Source organism: Curcuma longa, chromosome 1 (assembly GCF_044706935.1).
Source record: "Curcuma longa cultivar G26 ecotype Majalengka, Jawa Barat chromosome 1, ITB_CL_G26_1.1, whole genome shotgun sequence".
Taxonomy (NCBI): domain Eukaryota; kingdom Viridiplantae; phylum Streptophyta; class Magnoliopsida; order Zingiberales; family Zingiberaceae; genus Curcuma; species Curcuma longa.
In genome coordinates, this window is record NC_133861.1 from 7,671,203 (window position 1) to 7,682,000 (window position 10,798).

The following is a 10,798-nucleotide window of genomic DNA, read 5'->3' on the forward strand; positions in this document are numbered from 1 at the left end:
GCCCATAATTTCTTTAAATAATATATCTATATGTATCTTGTTCGATTACTATTCCAAAAATATTATTGTTCCTGTTGTTTAGCCGTCAATTTTGATCTTGATGTGAACGGGGAACTCCGCGTTTTCTTGCATTTCTCAGCGTTTAAGGAAGTCAATTAATAGTCCAAAGAGGTGGACCAAGCACCATGGACTCTAGCGAACCAGTCAATCTTAGCAGACTGTGATTTTTTTAGCTAGAGTACAATTCCAGCCGGCCGACGCAATCACCAATACGAAAGCGAGATCTTCCTCGATCGCCCAAACACTTGATGACGAGGCGCAGGACAAAAGGGGGAAATCTCAATCGTACTCTCGATCTAATTCCGAATACCAAGGTAGATGAGGGTTTGGGGGACTTACCGGTGAAAACGACGAGATCGGGGCGCTCGTCTCGGATGACGCGGTGGATGAAGGCAGTGGTGTTGAGATCGGAGCAAGTGGCGGTCTGATTGGGGAACACGTCGAGGCATCCGGTCGATCTACCGTCGGCGTAGTGCATGTCCGCCACCTGAAGTATCTTGAACTCCCCCGGTCGCCTCCCCTTGAACCGGAGCCGCGCCGGAGCAGCAGCGGAAGCGCCGGATCGATCTCCGCCCCTTCTCTGAATAGCCGGTCGCGCTTCTCGAGCCTCTACGGTGAGATTTCCGGCGACTATTGCAAGGATCGGGAGAAGAGTGGCGAGGATGAAAGTGGACCAGAAGCGGGAGCGAGCCATTTCGCGAGATGGAACAGGAGGCCTCGTCTTCTATCGTACTTAAATAGCAAGATTTTCAGTTTGGCACTTGTTTCAAGTCAATTAGGTCCTTAACGATTTATATATTACATTTATCAAATTGGAATAATTTTTAATTAATACTAGTGTATTTTTTAATCAATTTTAAATAACATTAATTATAATTACTTAATAATTTTGAATATATGAAAGTAATTTTGGTCGAATAATACTAAATATGAAAGATATCATTTTTATAATAGAAAATAAAGGGGACTCTTTTTATTTTCTAAAGTATATTTTATTGGTGCCCCGATTAGTTTTGATGTGATCAATCAAGTTAAGTTAAGTCCTGTGTTATTCTAATCCCTCTGCTAAGTGTGCAGGAATTTAGGTACGGAGGAAATCGAACGTAAGACGTAGCGAACGAGAAGGGTTGCGCGGGAAAGTGAGCTGACGGACTCGATGCAATCCGAGAGACGCGGAAGCTATGGAAGAATACGCCGGTGGAGCGAGAAGGACATGCACGAAGTCCGAAGGAAGATAAGTCGGAAGGAAGCACACTCGAGGGGCAAAAGGTCGAAGTTAGGCTCAGTTGAGTTCGGGCGAGCCTAACTCCAGTTGGTCAGAAATCATCCAATCGAAGATTCTACACAAAGTCAATAAAAGTGAAAATATTGACTTTGACCTTTGACTTTGACTTTGACTTTGACCGTTGATGTTGACCAAGAAGTAGTAGATTTGGACCATTTAATAAGATTTATTTTTTATCTAAAAGATAAATACTTATTCTTTTATTAAGGATAATTCTCTTTATTTTTTATTAAAGATAAAATTTATCCTTATTTATTCAATGGCTATGATCAAGTCTATCTCCGATCAACGATTAAGATCGCATCAACGGATCAACAGTTAAGAGAAAGTTCATCTACGATCAATGATCTATATCTATTCTCTTGGACTATAAATGGACTTAAAGTTTTAGAGTTAAATCATGAATTACTTTTTATCATTATCTCTAAGTCTCTATATTACAATTGTAAATGCTTCTCCGCCTAAAGAAATTTTGTTTGAGCATCAATTGTCTTGGAAGCAAGGATCGAGTTGCAACTAAGTTTTTTTTAAGAAAGGAGTGTCTATTTTGTTGCCTTGCTTAAATCATCTATTCACCCCCTCTAGCCAGTGCAATCCGATCCAAACATATTTAAATTAGACACCTTACCAATAAAGAATTTCAAATTTGCACACAGTTTTAAGTCTGTAGTTAATTTTAAAATTTTCTTATATATTTTTTCCTAATATATGAGTCAAAATGATATATGAGAGCGTTTTAAATATTTTCCTAATATATTTAAATTTATACTTTAAAATTCTAATATATTATCAATGATAAAAAAATTATAGTGTTATTTTTTGTATATTAAAATAAAATAAAATTAAAACTATTATATTGATAAATTATTTTGTCGGATTTATTATTTTTAAAAACATTTATATATATAATTATTAAATAAACATAAATAAACTGAAATAATTTTATAAACAGGCGTTCCTGGGCTTTGTGTGAGTTAATGGACCGGCCCAACTTGCTAACGATTCACTTCGCTTGAATCTCACGCGTGCCCTAACAACGCCTTCTCCGCAGTGATACTTCGCCGCTGCCATCCTTCCGCCGGCGATCGATCTCCGTCCATCTTCGACTGCACATCCGTCTAAGCAGAGGTACCTTTCTTGTTATCCTCCTCATTCCCTCTATTTCACTAGTAATTTCGGCCGTCAACCACCGTCATTTTCTTCCCTCGCCTTCCTCTTCCCCTCCTTTCTCACCTCTTACCCATGGCAAACTCATCGGATCACGCGACCTTCATTTTTCCGGTCGTTTTTCTTCTCTTTTCCCCTCTCTTCGCTGCCCTATACATACGGATCGAACCAGTCAACTGCAGATTGAGATATTTAATGTGTCACTTTTGCATCAGCTTTCCTCCGATGATTTGCATCTTCAAGGTTCAAGCATCTCTGTGCACTGACCTTTTCTTCTAATTCTGTAGTAGACATTGAAATATGGCTGGAGTTGTTGAATCCCAGAATAGGCAAGGCAGACCTGCGTTTCCTACTCAACCCAGAGGTCCTCCCTCAATAGCTCGCTTTCGGGAGCCTGTAGACCGTGAGAAGGTGCTGTCTCTTATATTTGTTCAGAATTTCTTCAATATTGGGGGCTTAGGGAAATGCCTCAGATTCTCTACCTTTTCTAAGGATTTCTTTGCGATGTATAAACTATATAATCTTTCATTTATCAGAAAATTGGTTGAAACAAAAAAAAAAAAAAGATTGGATTTTGATTTTATTGATTGTTGAAGCTGACTTTGTTATTAGATACCAAATACTAATATATCTGCTATGAAGAATTTAGATTCATATCCAAGTTTATTCTTGTGTAAGTGCTCAACTCAGATTTTTTTCCCCCTTCTCTTTATTGCAGACATGTCCTCTCTTGCTTCGAGTGTTCACCAAGGTATGTGAATTATCCTTTTTAGTTTAAACGTCTCAATAGGTAAAGGATATTTGGTGGCGATGAGCAGTTTGTTAAAAGCTTGAGGCATTCTCCTATGAATGTTTCATTTTATCTTTGTTCATACATTTTGGCATTTACATATTGAAAATTTCACATCGATCTTTCTGTTGAAAGCTTTGGATTACACTAAGAGTGGTGGTCACCATCCGGCTGAAGATTTTGCTGTGAGAGGGAAGGAGCCAAAAGATGAGGTCCAGATTTATACATGGAAGGATGCAAATCTCAGAGAACTCACTGACCTTGTAATGAATTCTTCCTATATTTCCTGTCATTTGTTTGGTTATTGATTCCAATTCAGATACTTAAACAGTTTGATCGATTTGCTTATGTATAATTTCATAGGTCAAAGAGGTTTCACAAGAAGCAAGGAAAAGAGATGCCAAGCTCTCATTTGCTTTCGTGTATCCTGACAAAAATGGCCGATTCGTGGTGCGGCCGGTAGGAAAATCACTTCCATCTACTATCAGTTTTCTACCATCACCATATCAATAGCGAGTGTTTTTCTACACATTTGATCAATGGTTACATCTTCAACTTTTCAATGGTGTTTGTTTTTTCATTGAAGGTGGGCATGACATACTCCCATGGGAACGGTCAGCGACTGGACGATCCTAAGACTCTTGCGGAACTTGGCTTTCAGGTTGGTTAATCCATAGGCAATGCTATATGTTATCATTGCTCTATCGCTAATCTGTTGTGCAAATTTTGTGTTTTGAAGATTGGAGACTACCTGAGTGTTGCAATCCTTTAGAGGAGATTGTGTTCCCTGAATGCAAAGTTGTACTGATGATCCTAATGTGATTGCTTCTCGTGCCATGCCAGGTATCGACTAAGCTCTTGGCAAAATTAGCTTTGTTAGCAGATGGACTTCTCATGTTCTTCTAGATCTTCCAATGAAATGTTCTTCTGTATGTTTCGTCGCAAAAACATCTTGTTTACTTAAAAAGCTAGTGAGAATCTTGTGTTTATAGGTTAACTATTATGCATGAATCATCGAAAGTAAGAACAGATCTGCAGCCATGATGCCTCTCGCACACGAGCTCTAGTGTCTCCCAACGGTGGCACGATTTGGGTTGATCTCATCGTGATTTCATAGTCAAGTGATTAGGACTAACTTTGCCTATACGGGACGACTATAAAGGGCTTCACACCGTTCACTCTCGGTCGACCTAATCTCGGTCATTCATACATGATCTTACATGAGCTAATCTAAAACCGGTCGTCTGTAGACGACACTTCACGCAACTCGTAGAGTTTTTTCTCCCTTAATCTTGCTCTCAAATCTCATTCCATCACTATCATTGTTCATAATACAATTCACTCCAATTGACAAAACACAATTGGACCAATTCCAAGCACGCCATCTCTACCCTCTCTTGCGTGAAGAGAAGGTCACACATGATCTTCTGAACATGGCCCCTGTAATTTACTTATTTTCATTTTAATCCTTGTATTTTAGTGAGATCGATTTCTTCTATAATACAAGTGTCATTTTAACAATTTTTTAAAAATTAATCGAGTCGAGCAGCAAAAATCCAAACAAATGAATGATATATTTTTCCAAGGAGGAGCCAAGAACAAGGACTTTCCTTGGTATATCAGAGTTCCTCTATGCCATAAGAAATAGACAACTACTTGTCTTCTTCCTCCTGTCTTCCACTCCATAAACTTCCTCTCCGACTCTCTCCGGCGATTCAGCCATGCTGCTTCACAGATCATGTGCTTGTAGTTGCCTCCTTATGTCCGGCTCTGATCGTGAAGAAGAAGACGACGACGATGAGCAAATGACAAACGAAAGGTATACTCAAATCATTCATCGATAATGTTCTAGTCTTCAACTTCATAGATGCTTTTACAGGAATCATGATCGTGCTCATCCATGGAGAAAGTACTCGGTGAAAGATCTCATCCACGCCACGAGAAACTTCCACGAAGAGAACAAGCTCGGAGAAGGTGGCTTTGGCGCGGTCTATTGGGGACGGACTAAGAAAGGAACCGAGGCAAAGAAAATTATAATATAATTTAAAATATAAAGATAAATAAAATAATAATAATAATTTAAAATTCTTCCTTCAGATCGCCGTGAAGCGGCTGAAGGTGCTGTCGGCGAAGGCGGAGATGGAGTTCGCCATGGAAGTGGAGATACTTGGAAGAGTACGGCACAAGAATCTGCTGAGTCTACGGGGATTTTGCGCCTCCGACGAGGAAAGGCTCATCGTCTACGACTACATGCCCAATTGCAGCCTGCAGAGCCATCTCTACGGCCGCCGCCGCCGCCCCTCTTCCTCCTCCTCCTCCTCCGCCTCCTCCTTCCAATCTCCTCCCCTCGACTGGCCCAGGCGGATGCAGATCGCCGTCGGCGCCGCGGAAGGAATCGCGTAAGTAGCGAGCTTCAAGATCGAATTTTGATTCTTCCTCCGTCGAGAAGATCGGATTTTGATGCGTGCTTCCTGAAGAAATTGAGAATTGATTGATCGATCAGGTATTTGCATCACGAGGCGAGTCCGCACATAGTTCACCGGGACATCAAGGCGAGCAACGTGCTGCTGGACGGCGAGTGGAACGCGAAGGTGGCGGATTTCGGGTTCGCGAAGCTGATGCCGGACGGGGTGAGCCAGCTGACGACGAGGGTGAAGGGGACGCTGGGGTACCTGGCGCCGGAGTACGCGATGTGGGGGAAAGTCTCCGACCACTGCGACGTCTACAGCTTTGGGGTGCTGCTGCTCGAGATCGTCAGCGCGCGGCGGCCGATCGAGAAGTTGCCCACCGGCGTCAAGCGCGACATCGTGCAGTGGACGGCGCCGTACGCCGCGCGGGGCGCGTGGGAACGCATCGCCGACCCCAGGCTCGCCGGGAGGTTCGACCGGGAGGAGCTCCGGAACCTCGTCAACCTCGCGCTGAGGTGCGCAGAGGGACGCCCAGAGAAGCGGCCGACGATGAAGGAGGTGGTGGAGATACTCAAACGCAGGGCAGAGCCGTCGTCGCCGTCGCCGTCGCCATCGCCGGCGACACCAGGAATAAGGTGATTGATTTCATACAAATTGGTTAATATCTTAATGTAAAATGTTCAACAATTTGAATTGTTGTGAAAATTATAAACTTTACATAATAAATTAATTTCACTCGTAATTATTTTTTTCCTAAAAAATACTTTTAATTTATGATTTCGAAATAGAAAAAAATTATCTCATATTTAATATAATACAAAATATCTTTTTAATCTATTTCAAAAATCATATTGTAAATTAAAAACAAACATTTAGCAAATTTACACGTCATCTAAAAACAATCCAATAAGGGAAACTTATTTTTTCCAAATAATCTTTTTCTTCTTTTAATATTATTTGGTGCCTATATTTTTAGGTAAATAAAATTAATTAAAAGGTAGATAAACATAAACTCTCAAGAAAATTTGGAAGATATACACGATTATTGTTGCGTTACATAATTAACATGAAAAAAATAACGAAAACATACATGAAGATAAGTTTATTACACAATAGCCATGCTAAATACATCATTTAAAGATAGAATAGTCCTCCAAATCTGCAAAATAATGAACACAGCCATGAAGATGAATAACAAACATAATAATCATAACACATAAAAAGGTAGAAAGATTTTAAATTCTTTAAAAATAATTAGGGATAAATTAAAAAGAGTTATTTAATTAAAGTTTTATATTTCAAAAATATGAGTTTATCAAATTTTTTAAGAAAAAATTTTATTTTGTTTTATATAGTTTGTCGCTATCTTTTAGTTTTAGATTTATTATTTTGGTCCTTCCCCTAAGTTTTACTTTTCTCATTGAAACACTTGGTTCCTTCATTTAAGATCATTATATTACTACTTGCAATGGGTGTTTCTAAAAAACTTCAAAGTCCAAGGGCGTTTTAAAAAAAACTTAATGAAACTAGTAATTTATGTAATTAACAAAAATAATTGGATCAAAACGGAAATAAACTTTTGTAAAAGCGCACAAAATGCATAAAGCATACAATATAAAAGCGAGCCAAGTGGGCCACCACCACTGTCGGGCGATGGCACACCCGCGTCAGTGCGGAGCTGTCCAATCAGCATGTGGTGGCCCACACGGGCATCCAATGCCGAGCACCGCACCCACCAGGGCCCCACTCTCCTTGACCAGATTTATATATATATATATATATATTATATTCTTATTTTTAAAATTATTTTAATCCATTTTTTCTCTCTCTCTATTTTCTCAAAAATTTTAAAAAATAGTTATTTATATTTTACCAGTAGACCACGCCGTTCCTGCTGACGTCATCACGCGTATTAATACTCTTCGCCGCTGCGGCTCCCGCTGACGTAATACTCTCCGGATGAATCTTCTTCTTCAGCATTCTCGTCATCAGCTACCCATAAACAAAAACAATTCGCCCAAAAAATCAAAATAATACCAAAATTAATCCCCAAAAAATAATCTGAAATTCAGTCGTTTATACACGTGCATACTTTCTGTAGCTTGCTGTTGCTGCTGCTGCAGCTGTTCTTGCCATTACTGCAGCAGGCTTTGGTGGTGTCTCTCAGTGGCGACTGCATCGTCGTCGTCGTCTTCTTCTCCTCCTCCTTCTTCTTGGTCTTGTGCGACTGCTTGCTGCTACTGTTGCTAGTGTTCTTGATGCCCTTGTTGACATTGGCATCCTCCCTCGCCGCCGAGTCGGCGGCGAAGAGATCGGCCAGCGTCGTCCTTGCTCTCTCCCTCCTTTCCAGGTCCTCCTTCAGGAGAGGCAAGTCCTCTTGCAGTAGAACTATCTCTCGTTCCTTGAGTGTTACAGTTGCCTTATCTTCTTCTTCTTCTTTTTCTTCGACGGCCACAATCAATGGTGCTTCTTCATGTTCTTCTTCCTCGTCGAACCGACTGGCTTCTTCGCTCGGAAGGAAGGGGTTTTGGTATTGGCCAAGCGTGCCGATGGTGAGAATGCCGCCGAGCATGTCGTGGAGAAGCAAAGCTTCCTTCTCCTCGGCCGCCACCATTTCAGCTATCTCTTCGGCCTCTTCACCTAAAGATCGACCGATCGATCACAAGAGCAAATTAAACAAAGGAGATGGACGAGAAACTAACCTTTCTTTTGGGGGACTTGGGAGTATTTGGCGACACCCATGGGGTGCAACTTACGGTGCATCCAGTTGAGGAAGATCTGTTCATGTTTTACGATCAAAAGGAGGAGATTGTTGATAGAAATTATAAAAAAATTAATAATAATTTGTGAATTGAGTGAAGGAGGAATTGTTACCTTCATTGGCGAGGATCGATGGAGAAGGAGGAAGTAGTAGCTAGGAGTGTACGTGAGACGACTGTGCTTTAGTCTTGGAGGGGGGCCAAAGTTGTAGGGGCTCTTTAAAGGAGAAGGTGGGTGTGATTCGATTAGTTAATTATTGAGTCGATCGCCTTTTTTAGTCTTTGACCACGAGGTGTTTTAGTTAAATGTAAATTAAGCTCGATATTAGTGTTAACAATGTTTATAGTTGGATAATCAAGTTGGACATGACTTATATTTTGATTATCAAGACTATTGAATCACACTAGAGCAAGATAAATTATAGCCTTAGCCTAGTTGATATTCGAGGGGTAGAATTATCATACAAGAACAAGATTCTAATTCCTTATAATTTATTCCCTTAGGAAATAAGTTCCTCTCATCTTTTATCTCTCTCTCTCACAGACACATAGAGTAAGGCAAATTAGATATTTATTATTTATTATTATTATTATATTTCATATATTAATTAAATACAAAATAGTTAATAATGAGGTTTTATAATTTCGCTTCATTTATAATGCAACTTTTGAGATATTCATGTGATGTACATTGTACTTTGTCTGGGAACAAAATAAAATAATATAAAAACATAAAAATAAAATAATATAAAAACATAAAAATAAAATAATGGTGAATTATTAGGGTATCTGAAAGTATATAAAAAAGCGAATGGAGGTGGCAAGGGTTGGGAATCTATGGGAAGTGTGGCCCCTGCCCTTTTGGTTGGCTCCGGTTTGGCTCGATTGAACCGGCAAGATTCGATTTCGATATATTGCGAGGTGACTGATCAGGTGGTAGAACCATGTGATTAGGTAGGGCCAACTCTAACTCCAAACCTTAGATTTCATACATTGTTTGAAATGTTCCCCAATAGTACATAGGGGGATCCAAAGAATAACCATGTTGCATGTTTGTGAACCCAAGTGGTGGCTCAAAAGGCTAGTTCAATTGTCCTGTTCCTCAGGTGTAAAGTGTGCGTATAGTCGATTCGAAACCAAACCGAAACTAATTGAGCCACAAGGAAAGAAAATTTTTCCACATGGATTGAAACAAAGAATATAATGCAGTTAGGTCTTAGATCCATGTTACTAATTGTGTGGATCACACAGGTCCAATGTGCTTAGCTGAAGCCATGGAATTTAGCAGAATTAGGGCAAAGAAGTGTTCACTGAATCCATGGCATTTAGCCACTGTCACTTGCAAGGCACAGGTGACCATTGCACTCACCTGCTAATCAGTTGTCGTCCATTTAGGGAAAGAAAAAAAAAACTAAAGTGAGAAATCGAAATTACGAAGAAAGGAGAGGGTTTGGACGTACGTGCATGGCTCATGCAGTGCCTCAGTATAAATATCAATAATTGAAGGCGCCTACATGCATGCATGTACACGTATACGTTGGACGTACGTGCATGGCTCATGCAGTGAGTCAGTGCTTCAGTATATATATATATTTGCATCACTGGACGTGGCTACGTGCACGCATGTGCGTATATAAAGCGGTGGACGTACGTGCATGGCCCATGCAGGCCAGGCGCTCAAATGCATGCATGTAAAATAAGTAAATAAATAAATAAAAACATTTAAATTTGTATTCCTGTATTATTAATTGATACTTTCGGTAGCAATTAAGTCCAGAGGAGAAGAACCTGTATGGAGTAACGGAGGAGCAGCCACGTATGCTTGCATGGAAAGAAGATTATTCAAAGGGGAATGAAACTGATTTCATTTTAATTTTACAATAATGATTTTTTTTACAAATGTTAAATTTAAATATCAGTGATAAAAATAATGTATTAAATTGTTTAAAAAAAAATAGATTACACATCTTGATATTGCATTTTTTAGAATTTATAGAATTAAAGTTTGATTTTTTTTTAAAAAAATACAATATGTTTAAACATAATCAAATTGAACCGAAAGAAAATAAATCAAAACTCGAAGTTTCATTAAAAAAGCAATTGATGGTCTAAAAAACTGGTTCTTTTTTTTAATTTATGATATTAAATTTATGATAATATCCTAAATTTATCTATAATTTTAATTCTAATTCTAATTTTGAAGCTTTAACAAAAAAATTTAAAAATATAAAACAAGGTTGATAACATAATTAAGGAAAAGTGAAATAAAATTAATAAAAAATAAAATAAAAACTTAATTATTTTATCAAAGACTTAAATATAAAAATCA

At 39.1% G+C, this 10,798-nt stretch overlaps 3 protein-coding genes across 4 annotated transcripts; 2 read left to right on the top strand and 1 right to left on the bottom strand.

Moving 5' to 3' along the window:
- Nucleotides 1–2,336: 2,336 nt before the first annotated feature.
- On the top strand, nucleotides 2,337–4,291 carry LOC141831331 (histone deacetylase complex subunit SAP18-like). 2 transcript variants are annotated; one of them, XM_074718699.1, is made up of 7 exons: nucleotides 2,337–2,473; nucleotides 2,803–2,923; nucleotides 3,231–3,263; nucleotides 3,455–3,565; nucleotides 3,666–3,761; nucleotides 3,889–3,963; nucleotides 4,042–4,291. In XM_074718699.1, exons 2-7 carry the CDS (start codon nucleotides 2,813–2,815, stop codon nucleotides 4,072–4,074), a joined length of 459 nt encoding a protein of 152 aa, XP_074574800.1. In that variant the 5' UTR covers nucleotides 2,337–2,473; nucleotides 2,803–2,812; the 3' UTR covers nucleotides 4,075–4,291. The 2 variants fall into 2 exon arrangements, with proteins under 2 accessions (XP_074574800.1, XP_074574794.1); XM_074718693.1 differs by having other exon boundaries at nucleotides 2,343–2,473; nucleotides 2,800–2,923.
- A 307-nt stretch (nucleotides 4,292–4,598) lies between these two features.
- Nucleotides 4,599–6,349, top strand: LOC141831348 (PTI1-like tyrosine-protein kinase At3g15890). Its single transcript, XM_074718709.1, has 4 exons — nucleotides 4,599–5,121; nucleotides 5,182–5,323; nucleotides 5,400–5,701; nucleotides 5,806–6,349. The coding sequence occupies exons 1-4, from the start codon at nucleotides 5,024–5,026 to the stop codon at nucleotides 6,347–6,349; spliced, it is 1,086 nt and encodes a 361-aa protein (XP_074574810.1). The 5' UTR covers nucleotides 4,599–5,023.
- Nucleotides 6,350–7,579: 1,230 nt separating this feature from the next.
- Nucleotides 7,580–8,590, bottom strand: LOC141823491 (uncharacterized). Its single transcript, XM_074710778.1, has 4 exons — nucleotides 8,585–8,590; nucleotides 8,413–8,488; nucleotides 7,803–8,350; nucleotides 7,580–7,702 (listed from the first exon to the last, which is right to left on the bottom strand). Exons 1-4 carry the CDS (start codon nucleotides 8,588–8,590, stop codon nucleotides 7,580–7,582), a joined length of 753 nt encoding a protein of 250 aa, XP_074566879.1.
- Between the last annotated feature and the right edge of the window lie 2,208 nt (nucleotides 8,591–10,798).

Bases quoted from the DNA above. Each gene is read 5' to 3' on its own strand.
- LOC141831348 (XM_074718709.1), top strand. From the start codon at position 5,024: ATGCTGCTTCACAGATCATGTGCTTGTAGTTGCCTCCTTATGTCCGGC. The intron at 5,122-5,181 runs GTATACTCAAAT...ATGCTTTTACAG, and splicing joins GAGCAAATGACAAACGAAAG to GAATCATGATCGTGCTCATC. The intron at 5,702-5,805 runs GTAAGTAGCGAG...TTGATCGATCAG, and splicing joins GGCGCCGCGGAAGGAATCGC to GTATTTGCATCACGAGGCGA.
- LOC141823491 (XM_074710778.1), bottom strand. The intron at 8,351-8,412 runs GTTAGTTTCTCG...GTCGATCTTTAG, and splicing joins CCAAGTCCCCCAAAAGAAAG to GTGAAGAGGCCGAAGAGATA. The intron at 7,703-7,802 runs GTATGCACGTGT...GTTTATGGGTAG, and splicing joins GCAACAGCAAGCTACAGAAA to CTGATGACGAGAATGCTGAA.
- LOC141831331 (XM_074718699.1), top strand. From the start codon at position 2,813: ATGGCTGGAGTTGTTGAATCCCAGAATAGGCAAGGCAGACCTGCGTTT. The intron at 2,924-3,230 runs GTGCTGTCTCTT...TCTTTATTGCAG, and splicing joins AGCCTGTAGACCGTGAGAAG to ACATGTCCTCTCTTGCTTCG. The intron at 3,964-4,041 runs GTTGGTTAATCC...TGTGTTTTGAAG, and splicing joins TTGCGGAACTTGGCTTTCAG to ATTGGAGACTACCTGAGTGT.